At 41.1% G+C, this 18,160-nt stretch overlaps 1 protein-coding gene across 6 annotated transcripts in view; it reads right to left on the bottom strand.

Annotated features, from left to right (window-relative positions):
- LRCH3 (leucine rich repeats and calponin homology domain containing 3) overlaps positions 1–18,160 on the bottom strand; it is a 104,216-nt gene that overhangs the window by 29,985 nt on the left and 56,071 nt on the right. For 5 of the 6 annotated variants that reach the window (XM_073359115.1, XM_073359112.1, XM_073359111.1 and 2 more), the window contains exons 7-13: positions 11,982–12,075; positions 10,932–11,052; positions 7,986–8,134; positions 4,974–5,050; positions 977–1,072; positions 451–502; positions 102–251 (exon numbers count right to left, since the gene is read on the bottom strand). In XM_073359115.1, coding sequence (XP_073215216.1) covers positions 102–251; positions 451–502; positions 977–1,072; positions 4,974–5,050; positions 7,986–8,134; positions 10,932–11,052; positions 11,982–12,075 — 739 coding nt within the window. The remainder of the gene's footprint in view (positions 1–101; positions 252–450; positions 503–976; positions 1,073–4,973; positions 5,051–7,985; positions 8,135–10,931; positions 11,053–11,981; positions 12,076–18,160) is intronic. The other variant, XM_073359114.1, reaches the window with a different exon arrangement.

Genomic DNA, 18,160 nt, shown 5'->3' with positions numbered 1-18,160 from the left:
ATGACTAAATGGCAGCCTTAATAATAAGCCACACAATTCAATTTGTGGAGGATCCAGGAAAGGTACATATTAGACATCAAGTAAATACTAAAATGACTTACTTTGACAAAGTCAAGCACAGCATCCCTCTGGATCTGTTTCGTCCTCATCCTGTCCTCCTCATACTGAAGTGCTGCAAGCTGGGCTTCTCTCCGAGTGCGCTCCACTACGTGCTCTCGCCTTCGGTGAAGTTCAGCATCTGTATGAGAGATCTGGAACAAAATAATTATCCACTGCATAACAAAAGAAATGCATTAAGCTGCAAGACTGAAGATAGGTGCAAAGGGAGCAGTGGGGAGATTACAGAGCTGCAACACATGTTTCTGTGGATCAAGTGGGTAAAAGCAAGTTAGTTTGTCATAAAAGAGAAACACACTCAAAAGAATAAAGCAAAGGTGTACAGTGTATTACCTGATTGTGGTTGCTGGACAGAGACAGAAGGTAAGATGAATCAGCTGGGGCTCTGATAAACAAAAAGACAGCCATACAGAGAATAAGTATACTTCTCTCATTAATTAAATCATTCTTCACACACCAACGGTCAACAATGATAAGACATCCTAATCAACACTGGATAAATAACTATGTTTTGTAAATTAACACACAAGTTGTTAAATCCAACTGCAGCAATAATGATCCAATATCTAATAATTTCTTATTATATCACAGACAATGGACAGTAGTTTGTGTCACAGTTCCAGTGCAAAACCAAAGTCCTTTTACAGCTGAAAGTGTATTGACAATAGTGTGAAATTTGGCTTATCTCAGAACTATATTCAGAACTTAATAACCACTATCTGACAGTTTTCAGTAAGTTACTTATTTAACTGTCTTTAAGACCTTTTTAGTTCAACCCCATATCAAGAAGCAATTATCAGGCCTATTATTGAGGAGATACTTGATTTTAAAACAGAAATCACATGCTTCTTTTCACTACCTCTCTGCCTTGTCCACATAACTCCTTTGTCCTTGGTGTCGCTCTCTGTCCTGCATCAAGCTTAGTGTTTCTGGTCTTCGTAATTCATCAGTATCCCTGAAAGTAAACACAGATTGGGAGGTTGGTTATTGATGCATAGAAATGGCAAACAAATGTAACTTTTTTTCTAATTATCAGCTGCTTATAAAAGTAAATGAGTAAACAGGTAACTTCCGATAACATTCAAGACTAAATTTAAAGATGACCAAAGCAAGGAAGTTCAGATTTAAGGCTAGGCTAACAACTGTTGTAATATATATATAAAAGCACTCTAGTAATATCACTATTGAGTGCAACGATTTTAAAAGGTGCAAAAAGACGGAATTTCTGTTTTAACGCTGACTTCTTGGGTTTTGGAGTGTAGCTAACTCTGGGAAGTTAAAAAAAAAGTTAGTTAAAAAAAAGTCAGTGAGGAACTTCATTATTCTCTCTCACACTTTTAGAACAAATCTGCTCAGTTCCTTGATCAAAAGATTATTTTTTAACAGTCAGTGTTGCAAACTCCATCTGAGTCCTTTCTGTCTCATATACAAACACAGAAACAGACATCTGTAAAGACCTTAGCTAATAATTTGTTTGCTTGTAAGTGAGGGAGAACAGAACACAACTTGAAACGAATCAATTAAATTAAGTGTCCAGTAACTGTGTCAGTAACAAAAGAAGGTATACGCAAAAAGCATCTGAGTTTTCACTATGAATTGTTCTCTGGTTTAAAACATAAGGCAAAAGATTTTTTAAAACAGGCACTTAAGTAATATACGCAAGACATACCTCCTCAGGTACAAACAAAACTGAGCACGCAAAATATGCAGTTGCATGGGCAAAACAGGTAACTGCATTCAAATGGGTAACTGTACATGTTCCACAAGGATGTATTTTGTGTACACAACTTAAGATGCCTATTTTTAAAATTAAGCTCTATATGTAGGATACTATACGTGATGCACCCATTACTGTGTTGGCTGGCAGGAAGAGCACTGTGTCAAGCGAGCAACAAAACGCAAACTCCATATGCAGATCTAAGTAGCACATAGCACTGCTGAATCAGGAACTTTTTACAGACTGCACGCTTGTGCAAGCTGTATTTAACTAGCTACTCTTAAGATGAAGTCTGAATTACGTCTAGCTTTACAAGGGCTTTAATGGCTCCAGTGTGCTTGGGGGGGGAGGCTTCTTGCCAAGGCATTTACAGAAAATTGTTGTGGGAGCTTACGTGGTTGGCACAAGCAAAATATTCCAGTACTATGAACTTCATTATACAAAAAAAAATATTGATTAATTTTGCACGGTGATTTTTCCTTAATTTTGGAAGCAACAACAATATGGTCTGTTTTTTTAGTATCTTATTAAGAATTCTATTTCACAGCAGTGTAATAAGAATGTGCTGCAATTTAGTTAGATGCTGGATTACAAGCCTCTGCTTAAAAATCGGCTGCCGCCCCGAGTTACACTTTGAAATCATCTGAACCCTACTGAACTATATAATTTCCTTTATTGTCATTGCAGACTGCCAAGATTTGTATACGTAAATAGAAGGTCTCTCCTGTCTAACTAGACTTGTCTTGTCCTATTTTCTTCAGCTGTGTCATGCAGTCCAATGTTTGTGAAGTCTTGTAAGTTATTTCCATGTAAAACACAAATCAAAAGGCGGGTAAAAAGAGTCTTTCAGACCAAGTCATCATTTGTGGAGAAGATGGCAGGCTGCTCTATTATTCAGAGTTTACTGGTGGACACGACAGGGTAAGGAATGCTGGCACATGCTGAATTAGTTACCATCTATGATGTCGGTACAGCTGACACACTAATTGAACATGCACACCAACCGCATGAATCAAAATTCCTTAGAAAAATCTATGAGGGGTAGTTGCTTCCCATGTACATTAACAGCTTTTGAAAAAAAATCTCCTGTTCTTAGTTTCAGTTTCCCTATAATAGCCAGAAGAGATAGGTCCAATTTAAGGGACTTGCCAATTCCATTTCAAAAATTTGCTTCTAGTTAGGGCATACAGAGTGAAGTATCCAAAACCAGTGTGTGTCTTACTCAGAGTTTCTCAAATGCGGCCACCAGGGGCTTCTCTTGTGGCCATTGCCTCCTGGGTGAGGGGTTACCCTTCCCCAGGGCCACCAGCAGGGGATGATCTACGTCCCCTTCTGGAGCCACAAACACTGTAGGAGCAGGCGGCCAGCGTGAGTTTCCCACCTTCCTGGTGGGGCTCAGGCTTCAGGCTTAAGCCCTGGGATGGTGGGCGACAGGCTCTGGCCATACAGCAACAGGCTCCATCCCCCAGCTGCAGGAATCCAGGCTCACCCCCCACACATCGCCCTCTGGCCCCCACTGCCTCCTCCAGTCCCTATCTGTGCACCAGGGCCCCAGGCTCCTGCCCTGGGCTCACCTCCCCCACCTCCTTTGACCCCCCCCCCCCACCTCCCCATCCAGGGCTTCATTTGTCCCCCAGCTTGCCAGGGCTGAGTAAGTAAGTCTAAAAAAAGAGCAACCAAAAAAAAAAAGGCAAAACATGCAAAGCACCTTATTTGTGTTTCTGTTCTGTTTAGGTCCAGTAAAGAATAGGTAACTGTACATTATTTTTAATTATGGAGTCTGCAAAAAAAACTACATAAATTACAAATGATTTGGACACATGTATGTGCATATTTATTTGTTTTTTCTAAAGTTAATTAAGTATTTTAGGAAACACTGTCAGAGCAGCCACCAGAAAAAGTTCGTGGCCGCACTCTGATGCCACCCAAAAGTTTGTTGTGAGACCCCCTGCTCTAATATTACTATATATAGCCAAAACGATTTTTATCCTGCAAGTCAAAAAACAAAACCAACAACTTTCTGCTCAGTCCCTGCATACCCAGTTTTAACCAAAAGCAAAAACCGCTCAGTGACCTATCAAAAATGACAGAACCTTAACTTCAACTGCATTAATGAGGCACTATAAATACACTGAATTATATCTCCTCTCCTTCTGCTCTTGTCTCTGGGCATCCTTCCATTTGACTCCCTAAACCTGAAATACTCTTTATCCTGCCCACCATGTTACCATCCTCACCAACTCTCAGTTTAACACACACTTCTTCCACAACTAGTATAAACCTTACTATTCCAAACGTGACTATCCAAAAAATTCTGTGTAACCCTCAAGAAGCTTGCGTCATTAATTCATTCCAAACAAACATATGATTTTATTAATGTAATCCTTGCTTTCCTTTCCTTCTAATCTCCCTTCCTCCATGGCATTTGAGATTTTGTCTATACTAGCAAAATGCACTTGTTTCATTTAAAAACTGATCTAACTAAACCATGGAAATGCCTCATATAGATTCACTTAAACCATTTTAATCCTTGCTTATACTGATTTATTTTAAATTCAGAATTTATATAGATTTAGCTTGCATTGATAAATTGCCAATTTAAGCTAAAAATTGATATTAGCATGAGTTAAACCAGTTTAAACGTATTGGAATTTAAGCAGATAGATTTTTAAGTCACTTTAGTTAAACCTGTGAACTTTTGTACTCTAGGCAATATTTTTGTCACCTTACCACATCATTCCTCATTTTAACTAGACTGTAAGTTCCTGGGAGTGGAACAATATCCCGTTTGTAAAGTGTTGCACATTTCTGACTAGGTAGTAGAAAACTGCATCCACTGTTCAATGTCACTCAATGCAATCCGTAATGTCACTTTCAGCTACAATTTCCCCAATCTACAGTATTTAGCAAGAGAAATGTATGCTCTTCTGCCAAACTGGTCTACTTATGAAAAGAAGAGAAATGTTTATGCAGGTATAAATATCAGCCACAACTTCAGAGTGAAATCATGTGTTGGTTTCGAATTATCATGTAGATCGTAAATATTTCAGAGTAGGGCACCTATCTTACACATCTATAAAGTATCATGGATGCCACCGGCACTATCATGAATAAAGGCACTTTCATCAGGTTCTTCTACCTATTTTGATGCAAGTATCGTCTTGTATCTTCTGTTCTCTGAAAATCTCTGATGGGTACTGGCTTTACTGGTGAGCCCTAAGCAAAACAAAACAGAAGACAATGAAGTTAGTAATGTATCCAGAATGCTGTATGTGCAAGTCTATGAATTTCTATTGTACCAAACTAGGTGTAGGTTCCATCAATTTGTCTAGATCCAAATGTGTGATTACTGGTCATTAAGATGTCTGACAAAGAAACAAAATAAAACACAACCCATGGAAGATACTGGAAATGATGCAGAATCATTTTTGTACCTTGCATATAATTCATTGAAAGTTGAACTTCAAAATTAAGCATACCTGTTGATAAATTATAGTATAAAAACAGAACCAGCAGGCTATGTGGATGTATAAAATAACTAATGTAACTTATAAGTTGTATGGTGTTGGAGACCAAAGTACACATCTACAGTTTTAGCATACTCTATTCCAGGCTCTTTCAGACAATAAGATTCAACAGCTGGTGTTCTGTGATGATACCATATAGACAAACTAGAGAGACAGGAAAGAAAATGTTAGGAGAAAGTCAGAGGAGCTGAATGAAAACACTGGCTGTTCAGTTTTGGATATTAAGTCAGTCATCCTTTTGGGAGCAGGAGTATATTGCCCTTGATGGTCAGTTTTATAAAACTCATCTCAAAATCCATCGGTATTGCCAAATACAGGTATTCAGGGCTAACTTGTTAGTACTAATTCACATACAGATGAATCATAGATTCATAGAAATGTAGGCCTGGAAGGGTCCTCAAGAGATCATCTAGTTCCTCCCCCTACCTGGCCCCCTCACTGAGGGAAGATCAAGTATACACAGAAGTGGGCACTGATATACTGAATATAGTTATCTACCCCTTAAAATAGATTAAACCCACTAAAGTGAGATCCTAAAATGTTTTTGGTTGCTTTACCGTTAGAATTAAAAATAAATAGGTGAGCTTTATAAATTAAAATGGTACTCATGTTAGTTTATCTCTAGGATGAACCAATGCATTTTTACTATTAATTTTTAAGAGGTTGTTTAATTTTGTAGAAAAGTTTATTTTGTATCACTAATCTCGCTCCATAAAATTCACTTCTCAACGAACATTTCAAACGGTACACTGTCCCCTTGACTTGATATTGTGTTTGTGGCACTTGCAGAATCAATATATTGTCAATGGAAATCTGGGTCACTGCAGATTTCACTAATGTAAGTAGGAGAATGACAAAGTGGACAAAAATAAGGACACAATTTAGGACTCCTAAAGAGATACTGACAAAATAAAATAAAGGAAATTAAGAAAGATCTTTACCTCCTCAAAGCATTAAAACAACTTATGAAGGAATAGATAAATTTTAATTTGAGCACAATGTGTATTGCTTAAGTGCTTCAAGCAAGGTAAAAGATTATCTGAAACAGGTTGCTTATGCAGTATGTAAGATTACCTTTGTGCTGAGACTCCTTTACACCTACACACAGGGGGATGAATTTAGATTAGCATGACATAGAGAAGGAAATATCACATTGCTTAATGCTTCCTGAATTTAATTTTTGTTTTATCCAGAACCTTTACAATTTTCCACTTCCTTGTGTCCAGACGGTCACAGCAGGGATCAGTTTCTCTTGCCTTATGTATAACAGTAGATGTGATAACCAAAAGAAAGGTGTTTTCCAGTTGCAGGGAGTCATACAGTTTTAAAGAAACAATCATGGAATTTTGGTCAAGTGCACACTAATCTATATTCGATCACAAGGTACTAAAATTAATCAAGGTCTCAAGACAATTGCATTGTAACTGTGTTGGAGTGATCACCCCTCCCCTCAATGCTCATTAGGAACTAGAAAAAGAGCAGTAAAAGCAGCAAATAGTAACAAATGATACTACAAAATATGTAGCAAATTAGGGGAAAGCAAATAAGAAGCTCTTCAACCCATTCTGGTGAAATGAGTGCTTGTGGTCTGACCCACAATGCAACTTAAAATGCTACTGCTGGACTAGTGAGATCGCTCAGATTTCTGAAGTGTGCCATTCCAGCTCAAATACCACAGACTGCCTTTAAAACAGAAGGCCACTCAAGGATAGAAACAAAAAGTACATTGTTCAGGTTTGTCTGCAATGACGACAAAGAATATGGTTTTTAAGACAAAAAAAAAAGCTATAACCTAAGGATGCTTAGTTTTTAGCCATTTGTAATCAATTCTCCTAACAGGTTTTTAACAAACTTTAATTAGCCCTATTTATTGCCCATTTACTGTATCCTGGGATTGACCTCATAAAAATACTGTGTCACACAGTTAAACACGGAATTTTTGCTCAAAACTTTGTGGATATGCATTCCCAGTTTGTATCCCTGGTGATTTTACAGAGCATTACTCAAGATGTTAACATGGAGCAAGCCATCATCTATTACAAAATATCAGACTTTATAGCAAATCCTCTTTTTCATTTAAAATCTGCAATTACAAGGGATGCCCAGTCTGGTAAATGTATTGGCATTTAATTTACAATCCATAGGAAAGCCCCACCAAATTAACATAGCTGAAAGATCCCTATAATAAGTCCTTGTGCTGGCAGAGAGCAAGACATTTGCTATGTTTTGACCTCAAACAAGACAGCATTTACTAGGTATTACCAAATGAAGGAGACATGAGTGGTTGCCTGGGTGCAAGCATGTATGGGAAGCATCAACTTTAATATTTTCTGAGGGAAGGGTTCCTTTGGGAACCCCATTTACTCCCCCCACATCCTGCAGGAATTTTGCCTTTGAACAGAACTCAATACAGCTGCCCGTAGAACCATTCTGAGTGTCTGAGCCAAGTGTAGTTTGTAGCAGCTCAGGACTCAAACTCAGATCCTCCACAAGGCAAAGCTTGTTGCTCCAAGCCAGCTGTCACACTGTGTACCAAAGTAAACCTCTACAGACAAGAAATATTAACACCATCACAAAGACTTTCATTGGTATATGAACTTAACTAATTTAAATAAAAGCACCACCTCATGAGAGATTCGCCGTTGTTCAATATATGCCATGAATTGTGAGCTGAGGCTCTCTGACTCCATGCACTTGGGTTGCCTCACCTCTTCCTCTTCCTCTTCAGTGGCACAGCTATCAATATAGTCAATCTGATCCAGATCATGTTCCACTAGACACACATACACAAAGGAAACACCCAAAATTAGATGAGCAGTGGTAGAAAAAACATAGCAGCAGTCTCAGCAACTAACGTCTGATTTCACTTTTCCTCCACCTGGGAAAGCTTAAGCTGACATCTTTTGAGTTATGCCTGGTTCACTAATATTTGTTAAATGTCAGATTTTGAAATAATCTTAAACAGATTTAAAATCAATGAGGAAAAATATTCCAAATGTAACAATTTAAAAGATATGATTATATGTAGTTTCTTAATTACTGCAAAAACAATGTCATACTTCCCAATTCATTGTTAACAAAGGCCATTGGCTACAATTTTTACTTCTGTATCATGGACATATCTGAGAAGCAAGCAATTTACAACCAAATAAACATATCATTAGAGTATACTGATTAATTTATCTAGGCTCCACTTAGCTGCATACTTTCTCATTAATAAAGGCAGCTGAGGAGAGCCTAGGTAAACACTTGCGCAATATGAAATGTCAGACTCTAGACAGAGTCTGATGACAATAAAACAGAGAATAGCGTGACCAAGTTAATTGCATGAGGTTGCTTTAAATATGAAAAAGGTATGTGGTAAAGAAACAGACAACAAAGAAAGCAATACAAAAAAAAAAACCTCAGGCTACAGACATTTTATTAACCAAAGAGGAAGGAAGGAATTAAAATCAGGGAACCACTGAAATTAAATGAGTATGAAGTACAGGGTACAGTTCTGCTCTCATTTCTGCCCATGGCCATGTTGCTATCTGGGGCATTTTTTATTCATCACTGCTTTTGTAGGTTTCTGCCCACGGATTTCAAGTGTCATGACATTAAACAAACAGCCTAGTGAAAAGCACTGTGCTAACAGATCGGACATCCAGAGTCAAAAATACCCTGAGGACTTCCATCTCCCTTTCTCCCTGCCACCCTTCCACACTAGGTCTTCATGTCCCACACTTCATCATCTCTTATCAGAAAGCTCGTGTTAGCACAGATGAAGACGACATGGGGAAAGAGAGGTGATTAAGAGGGGGGTCTAGAGGCAGGTGTTTTGAAAAGGATATCACTCAGGATGAAATGGCAGGCACTAGTTCAACTCAGATTACCTACTTCAAACATTATTGCTTCCTTGTTTTTAAAATCCTGCAAAAACTTGCTCCTGCCTTTCCCCCGTATATTATCACTCTCTATTCCCCATTCCTCCTTGTCTAGAACAGGCCTCCTTTGCCTCACCACACAATCTGGCTACTGTAAGTGCTAGAACCATCTCCTCTGAAACTCCAGCCATCCAAAACAGCTTCCCTGGATCTTTCTGCCTCATTGAATCTCCACCTCATTTAAAATCTTAAGTGAAAACCTCTTTTCTCCCTTAGCTATTTAAATTTAATTTATCTCACTCTCCATTAATATTATTTAACAGCTGTGTTAACTCTAAAGCATTATGAAAGACCATGTGTGTGAAAAACCAGTTAACAAGAAGTTGATACCATAAGCAGGGCTGGTAGCACTGTTTGGTACTAAGGCTGCGAGACGCTTCCTATGTAAGATCTGTTTTCAGTTGTTCATAACTTTGCCAAACTGTCTTTACTGAAATTTTGCATGCTGGGTGTCTACCACAGGGGGAAGAAAATTAATTTTCAGACAAAATGGCTCAGCCGTTTATGAGAATGAGGCTAGGGAAAAATATATTGCAGTAGAAGGAAGAGATTAGAACAAGGACCTGGTGGAGAGAGGGAAGAGACTGAGACTAGTGGATGGAGAACTGGGGTGGGAAGACTGGGACTGGCTGGGAAAGGAGATTGGGACTGGGAGAAGACTGAGATCAGATGAGGAGCTTGGGGAGGAAGACTGGGACTGAGAACCAGTGGGGTGGGGGGAGACATCTGATGTGGAGCCAAGGTGGTGGTGGTGAACTGGGAATGACTAAGAGAGAGACTGGGACAAGAAACTGGGGGAAACACAGAATAGAAGAGGAACCTAAGGAGGGAGAATGAGCTGGGGAATATGGGTGAAGAGATATTCTTGGAGGCCAAGATGGAAGAGAGAGAGAATTCAGAGAAGAGAAAAGGAGCCCAGGATTACCAAATCTGAGGAGTGGCAACTGACTGAGTAGACAAAGAGAATAGAACCGGCACAAGAAGCCAGGGGTGGAGAAGAGACAGGCCTGTGATAGGCACGGGTTGGAGGGGAGACAGCAGAAGGAGTCATACTGGGAGAGGGGGGCCGGTGAGACACAGAAGGTTCTGTGCCCGCTAGAGAACACCCCCCTCCAGAGCCTGGAATGGAACCCAAGATTCTTGAGTCTCACCATTCCTCTGCTGCTAGCAAATAGCTGTGAAAACCACAGACAAAGTGTCCCATCCCCCTCTAGTGCTGGTCCTCACAGAGGATGACAACCTCCTACAGTTATCAGTTACTCTGTCAGCTCAAGTGGCAGAGGTCTGTGCTCCAGATCTAAAGATTCCAATCCTGCAGATGACTCATGAGTGTGTCAATATCATGCAAAAAGCAGCATGTGATCACGTAATTAAAGATGGTATCATAATGCATACGCAGAAAGGGGCTGAATTAAGGTTGCACAAGCAACCTTACCTTCGGTCTTTTCTAACTTTTCAGTGCTTGATTTTGGAACCCTAATAATGTTCTTTAAATGTAATTTGTGTGTGCAATTATAAATATATTAAGCCCCCACCACTTCTTTCCTTTAAAACAGCAAATTACCTATAACTGCCAAATATACATTTTGGAGCTTCAGTTATAACAACCAGCTGAATAATTAGCTATCAAAGACTGCTATTTACCTCCACCATTAGTTACAACAGTGCTCCCTCGGTTTTCCTGGTACTCTCTCTCTCTTCGCAGTCTCTGCTCTTTAGTGATCTCTGCCACTCGCAGAGGGAGGTCTGAGAACTCATCTGTAGGCTTTATAAAACAGACAAAAAAAAACAAAACACTCTCTCATCCTGAGCATCATCTTTCAGTTAGTTTTCTAACTTGAGCCTCCACTCCACCTGTCCTGCTGCATTTTGCTCCCTAAAACTATTAATTTAAAAGAGACACAACTGAAATGTACTGTTTTTAAAATAAGGTCGATTTAGGACCTCTCTTCCATGAAGAGTCTGTCTATAGTTTTAAATTTATTTTCCCTCTGAAATGAATGCATATGCTAAAAACATTCCAGGCTGGATTTTGAAGGCCCTTGTAAACACCAGGCTAGGATCACAGTTCGCAAGAGCACCCCAGGCCTGGGTTGCAGCCATTTGCACAGCCTCCCCAAGAGGACAGAAGAAGCTGGCTCCTGTTTCTTCTTCCCAGTACCCTTCTTCCTTGGAGATCAGGTCTTGCTTCTTCTAAATGGTAAAGCGACAATCTATTTGGCCATTTGAAAAAGCTACATATAAAATCTTATTTGGAAAATCTGTGTTCATTTAAAATCTCTGTTTACCTGATTTTATTTTAATGAAACAGAAGCTCTTGAGTAATGGATAAAGATAAGCTATGCTAATATAATACAATAAGTAGCTCATCTTTTGTAAGTTTTCTTATCACTTGTTTATATTAATTCATTTCTACAAAGTGCTCTTCTGTATTTTCTCTTGGGTTTACACTTGTATTTTGATTTTTAAAATGTTTCAATAAAAAATATTAGTAAAAGAACAAAAGATTCATTTAATATAAAAATGGTGCTAATTCTTTTTCCAGGAAATCAACAGTAATCTGTGAACTATGGAAATTACATTTTTTATTATACATAAGCATCACTCCTTGAATATTCTTCCAAATCTATGCCTTCATTATTTGTTTCCTGTACAAGTATTGCCACCCAACAAAAATAAAGCAACTACACTTACTTCGTTCCCTGACCATCTTTTGTCTCCGCTGTCCACACTATTGAAACCAGAATCTAGTGCTCCATACGGACGACTGGAGTACAGTTCCTCATGGCTGTCAAGCAGATAATTTTAGTCACTATAACATAAATGTCACTGAAAAATTCTTACTCGTGACAGAGCTGAAAATGGAATTAACTATTAAGCAGAGCTGAGCGGTGTCCACAACACGTTAGAAGTTGTCACATGGCATTCACCATGCATAATACTTTCTAAGAGGGTATATTCTTCCAACTACAAACATTCCCATCTGTTAGCCAGCTGACATGATGCAGCTGCCTTATGCTTTCAAGAGCTGATCTAAGCTTATGGCCCAAACAATTCTGACAAATGGTTTTTTTGTTGGCAAACTGACCTATTAAATTCTCCTTTAGCAAGTCAGTTCATTTTATGTTACTCAGGTGTTTTAGTTGAATGACTCTTCCCAACCCCAAAACCACTTTTTCCCCATAGGGAATCACACAACCATACATTTATTACACATACATAGAAACGTATAGGAATGAGCATGCGCCTCTTTTAGGAGAAGTATGACAACAATCAAAATGTATACTTAATGCATGATACAGAAAAGAGATGTATAGTTAATCTAAAATACTCCATAAAATACACCACACATTTCAAATGAAATATATCACCACTTGAATGATATACAAATTTAGTTTTCACTCATTAAATTGACTTGTCAACGACTTGCCTAGACACAGACATTACATATGTGCAATGAAGGGATGAAAATATAAACCATAACATAAGGGGCTGTATGCTGCTTTTCCTGCTCTAAGTGGGTACAGAGACTACACAGTTCAGCAGCGTGGCCATCACAGATGTTGAATCTGGCAACTGCTGCAGATAGCTACAGCAGCAGTATAACAATGGGACTTGTCTGATCCACTGCAGATAGCATTTCACAACGGATCAACTGTCCTGCTGGCACTTGATGCCTGAGGGAAAACTGCAGCAAACAGCGATTACTGCATAATACACTAGAAAGAATTTCAGGAAGCTGATTGCTCCACCCAAGCATAGCTAATTGTAGGTCATTCTCTCACTAGTATTGATCTCTAGTTGTCCCTCTGTTTAAAAATCCCTCATCCAGGAAACAATTATTTTTAAATGACTGTTATTACTATTATTTATGCAGCACCATAGAGTCATGGTACTTTACAGAAAAAAGTGACAGGCTACAGTCCTGAGGAGTTTGCAGTCCTAGTTAGACACAAGGGGTATGTTTACACTGCAATTAGACACCCATGGCTGGCCCAGGCTCCTGGAACTCAGGCTAAGGGGCTGTTTAATTGCGGTGGACATTCAGGCTCAGGCTGATGCCCTAGCTCTGGGACCCTCCCACCCCGCAGGGTCCTAGAGCCTGGGCTGCACCCCAAACCTAAATGCCTATACTGCAACTGAACAGCCCCTTAGCCCAAGCCAGCTGGCACAGGCCAGTCATGGCTTTTTAATTTCTGTGTAGACATACCCAAGGAGAGATTACTCACAATGTGCCATAATGGTGGTTCTTTGAGATGTGTGTCCCTGTGGGTGCTGCACTTCAAGTGTGCTTATACCACTTGTGCCTTTGACGGGAGATTTTTGGTAGCAGTACCCATTCAGGCCAGGCATGCAACTCTATGCTTCCTTATGCCCTGCTCTGAGGATACATAAGGCTACACAGGTGAACTGCCTTCAGTTCTTTCTCCACTGCCAAGTCCCCAGAGGAAACTCCAAAGCAGAGGGAAACGAAGGCAGGTAACAGAGCACCCATACGGACACACACAGTGAAGAACTCGTTACTGCACAAGGCAAGCAACTTCTTCTTCGAGTAGTGTCCCTCTGGGTGCTCAACTGCAATTGACTACCAAACAGTTCCCCCAGCTGCACGGGGGGCTCTGGAACCAAGTCCAAGATTGAACACAATACAATACAGCATTTCCAATAGCAGCATCTGATCTAGAAGACTGGACCACTGCATAATGCTTGGAAAAGATACATATGGAAGACCAAGTGGCAGCCTTACAGATGTCCAGAGCAGAAACATTCTTGAGTAATGCCGTAGAAGTAGCTACAGATTTTATGGAATGGGCCAACGCCCTTGAAAGAGCTGAATATATGAAGTTATAGCACAAAAGGACACAATCAGAAATCCACCTGGAGTGTCTCTAAATCGCTGTGCCTTTAGATCTATCAGCAATAGTCACGAACAGTCTGCTTGACCTCCTAAACGACTTAGCCCTTTCCAAATAAAAGGCTAATGCACTTCTAACATCCAGAGTGTGTAAAAAAGGCCTTCACTCTGGACTGATGAGTCTTTGGGGGGAAAATGGATAATCTCGTTGATGTGAAGCTCATATGACACCTTAGGTAAAAATTGTGTGTGTGGATGTAACAAAACTCTGTCCTTGAAAAACACTGTAAATGGAGGATCTGCCATTACAGCCCCTATTTCTCCAATCCCACAAGCAGAGGTGGTAACCACCAGAAAGACAAATCTTCTGAGATAAATTAATGAGGGAAGAGGTAGCCGTTGGCTTAGACGGGGGCATAGGGCATCAAAGTACTGCATTCAAATCCCAGGTAGGAATGTGTTTCTAAACTTGGGAGAAAGTTTCCCAATCCTCTCAGAATCTTACAGTTGCAGGATGGGTGAAGAGTTAGAATCCCTCAACTGCTGAATGAAAGGCTGTTACCGCTGCCAAGTGCGCACTGATAGAGCTCATATAGAATCCTAACTTTTTCAACACTAGGAGGTAATCAAGGATGATCGAGGGGGAAGAATGAACAGGTACAACACTTCTGGACACACCACATGCTGAATCTTTTCCACTTGTGGAGGTAAGTGTATTTCGTGGAATCTTTCCTACTGTTCAGCAATGCCTGTTGCACTTCCTTAGAACAAGTCAACTAATGCCTCATGACCCATTGACAAGCCAAGCTTTGAGGCAAAGTATCTTCAGGTTGGGATGAAGAATGCAGCTGGCATCCTGAGAATGAAGACAAGGAATGGATGAGAGTCTGACAGCTTGACAGAGGGCTAGGTGAATCCGGTAAGGGTACCATATCTGCTTGAACTCTGTTGGGATTACTAATACAATTCTGGTTTTGTCATGCTTGATCTTCTTGATCACTTTCAGAATCAGGAGTGTTGGAGGAAATGCACATGGAAGGCCTCGTCCATGGAACGAGAAAGGCATCTCTAAAGAGAGAGGAAACCACTCCGCCCCTTAAACAAAAGCGTTTGCATATCTTGTTGGTCACAGTGGCAAAGAGGTCTATTTTTGGAACTCCCAAGTTCAAAAAATGTTATTGAGAATCTGAGGATCCTACTTCCATTCATAGTACTGGAAAAAGTGCCTGCTTTTGTCTGCTAACCTGTTTGTAGTTAAGGCAAGTTGCTGAAATAAGTTTGCAGTTGACTGTCCACCAGTTCCAGAGCTTTATTGTTTCAGTACAAAGGGAAGGGTACCTGGCCCATGCCTCTCAGCTGATGAAGAACGTACAAGCTATGTTGTCCATGAGAATCTTTATGTTTTTTTTCCTGATTAAAGGCAGGACATAGATACAGGCATTCCTGAGTTCCCTCTGTTTGAGGCGGTTGATATGTAGTTTGTCTCTGTTGGGCAGAGCATTTGCCCTGAATGGTGAGGGTCCCCAAGAGTACTGTTCCAGTTCATCATAGATGCATCCATTGTTATGATGATAGAGGGAGGAGACTGAACAAATGGAATCCCCATGCAGACATTGTCTAGGACCCTCCATCACTTGAGTGGAGACTAAGACCTGGCGAGGAACCGACAATAACTTGTTCAAGTTGTGTTTGGAGTATAAACAGTCTTGAGGTAGCCCTGGAAACATTGTAATGGTATGTGACAGACTCCATCTTTGAAGGTGAAGGCTGCTATATGTCCAAGTAATTGAAGACAACTTCTTATTGATGTCTGTAGGCTGATTTAATGTTTGAGAAGATTTCCTAACATTGAGCATCTGTTGGAGAGGAAGATAAGCCCCGGCTGGTGTAGCATCCAATGAATGCCTGTGAACTCTATTCTTTGTATGGGGCTCAAAGGGGATTTCTAGATGTTGAGCTTAACCCTAGATTGGGGAACAAAGATCTCATTGTCTTTACAGCATCAAAAACCTCATTGTAGGACCAGCCCATGACCAGCCAGTCATCAAGGTATTGACAGGAAGCCCTCCACATGACTACTGCTGTAGAGCAGCAGTGTTGGCTGCATCCAATAAGGCCTTTAGCTTTATTTTAGTTAACAGCTGACGCTCGTCAATAATAGCCTGAAACTGGTCACACTCCTCAGCCAGCAAATGCTCAGTAAAGGTTGTGAATTTGGTAAAACTTGAATGACTGTATTTAGCCATGACAGCTTGATAGTGTGTGATGCTAAATTGAAGAGTCACAGATGAGTAGGTCTTTCTGCCGAGTAGATTAAGGCATTTTTGTTCCTTATCATATGGTGTGGTCTTTGCACAATGTTGTTTGCCATGTTTTTTCACTGCCTCCACAACCAGGGAGTTCAATGTTGGATGGGTGAACAGAAATTCGGAGTCTCTAGCTGGGACATAATATTTTTCATGAGCCCTTTTACAAGCTGGTGGAATCATTGCAGGGATCTGCCAGATGGATTTGGCAGGATTCAGAGCCTCATTAAGAGGCAGAACAACTCAGGTGGAGGGAATCCATTGGAGGATATCTAGGAGCTTATGTTATGACTCTCTGACCTCTTCCAAGGGATCTGGAGGGAATCCGAAATGTGCTTCATTAACTCTTGGACGTGTCTGAAGTCATCAGTCATAGTTGGTTGGAGAGGCATAACCGCTTCATCTGGGGAAGATGAAGAAATATTTGTTTGGGGAGAAACCTCTTGATCTGTCCTGGCCTCCTGCTCTTCAAAGGATTCTTGTGCCTGACGTAACAGAAGAAAAGCAGTTGGAGTACGGGAGCATCTCCCTGTATACTTCGCATGAGAGAGACTAGGGGCATGTGACAATTGCAGACGATTTGCAGCCCGAGAAACCCAGTACCGCCACTGGAGAGGTCCGAAAGGCACTGGGGGTGGTATCCATCGGTTCTCAAACCAGGTTGGGGGGACAGGGGTCCATCTGTGGTACAACTCCCCACTCTTGACAAAAGTGTCAGGATGGAAATTCCTTGTCTGAAGTGTCAGGGAACCCTGGACTGAAATATCTGAATTGGAGGAAAATTCCTCCTCTTCAAGTGGGGGAGTCCCAACACTCTCTGAAGGCGCTGGAGAGTCAAGTGGTACTAAGAAAAGGTCCCACTTCAGTGACCATGCTTGTCTCGGTACTGAACCTTTCGGTACCAACTAACAAAGGAGATTCCAGCTCCTCCGAAACAAGTATATCCTTTGAAAATCTGAACTCTTGCGGTACCAGGTGGATTTGAAGAGTGGGACTGTTGTCAGTACTGAGGCCATACACTGCTCTGGTAAGTTCACTCGAGTTCAGTGGTTCTCAAATCCGGTCCGCTGCTTGTGCAGAGAAAGCCCCTGCCGGGCTAGACCGGTTTGTTTACCTGCCACGTCCGCAGGTTCGACCGATCACGTCTCCCACTGGCCGCGGTTTGCCACTCCAGGCCAATGGGGGCTGCGGGAAGGGCAGCCAGCATGTCCCTTGGCCCGGGCCACTTCCCGCAGCCCCCATTGGTCTGGAGCGGCAAACCGCGGCCAGTGGGAGCCGCGATTGGCCGAACCTGCGGACGTGGCAGGTAAACAAACTGATCCGGCCCGGCAGGGGCTTTCCCTGCACAAGCGGTGGACCGGCTTTCAGAACCACTGTGCTCTAGTTGACGTAGTCAGTACTGATGTGAGGCCTTGAGAGGTATTCAGACCATATGAGAAGCACAACATCTTCCCAGTACTGAGGCAGTCTTAGATGTCGATGGTACCAAAGGAATTTTGGGTAACATTCTCTTAGAGTTGGAAAGCTTTGATGTTGCAGTATCCTGCTTGTGCAGCACTGAAGGTCCCAGTATCAAGGCATGCTTGTTGCCCCTTTTCTCTGCAGAGCCTGGAGCCCTATACACAGGATCAGTACTGAGAGGGTCTGCAGCCTCAGACATACCCAGGGTGGAACATGAGGTCTCTGCAGCGGTCTTGCATTGCAGTGACTGA

The sequence above is a fragment of the Lepidochelys kempii genome, chromosome 9, assembly GCF_965140265.1.
Source record: "Lepidochelys kempii isolate rLepKem1 chromosome 9, rLepKem1.hap2, whole genome shotgun sequence".
NCBI lineage: Eukaryota > Metazoa > Chordata > Testudines > Cheloniidae > Lepidochelys > Lepidochelys kempii.
The sequence above is the reverse complement of the archived record's forward strand: the minus strand, read 5'-3'. Positions and strand labels throughout refer to the sequence as shown.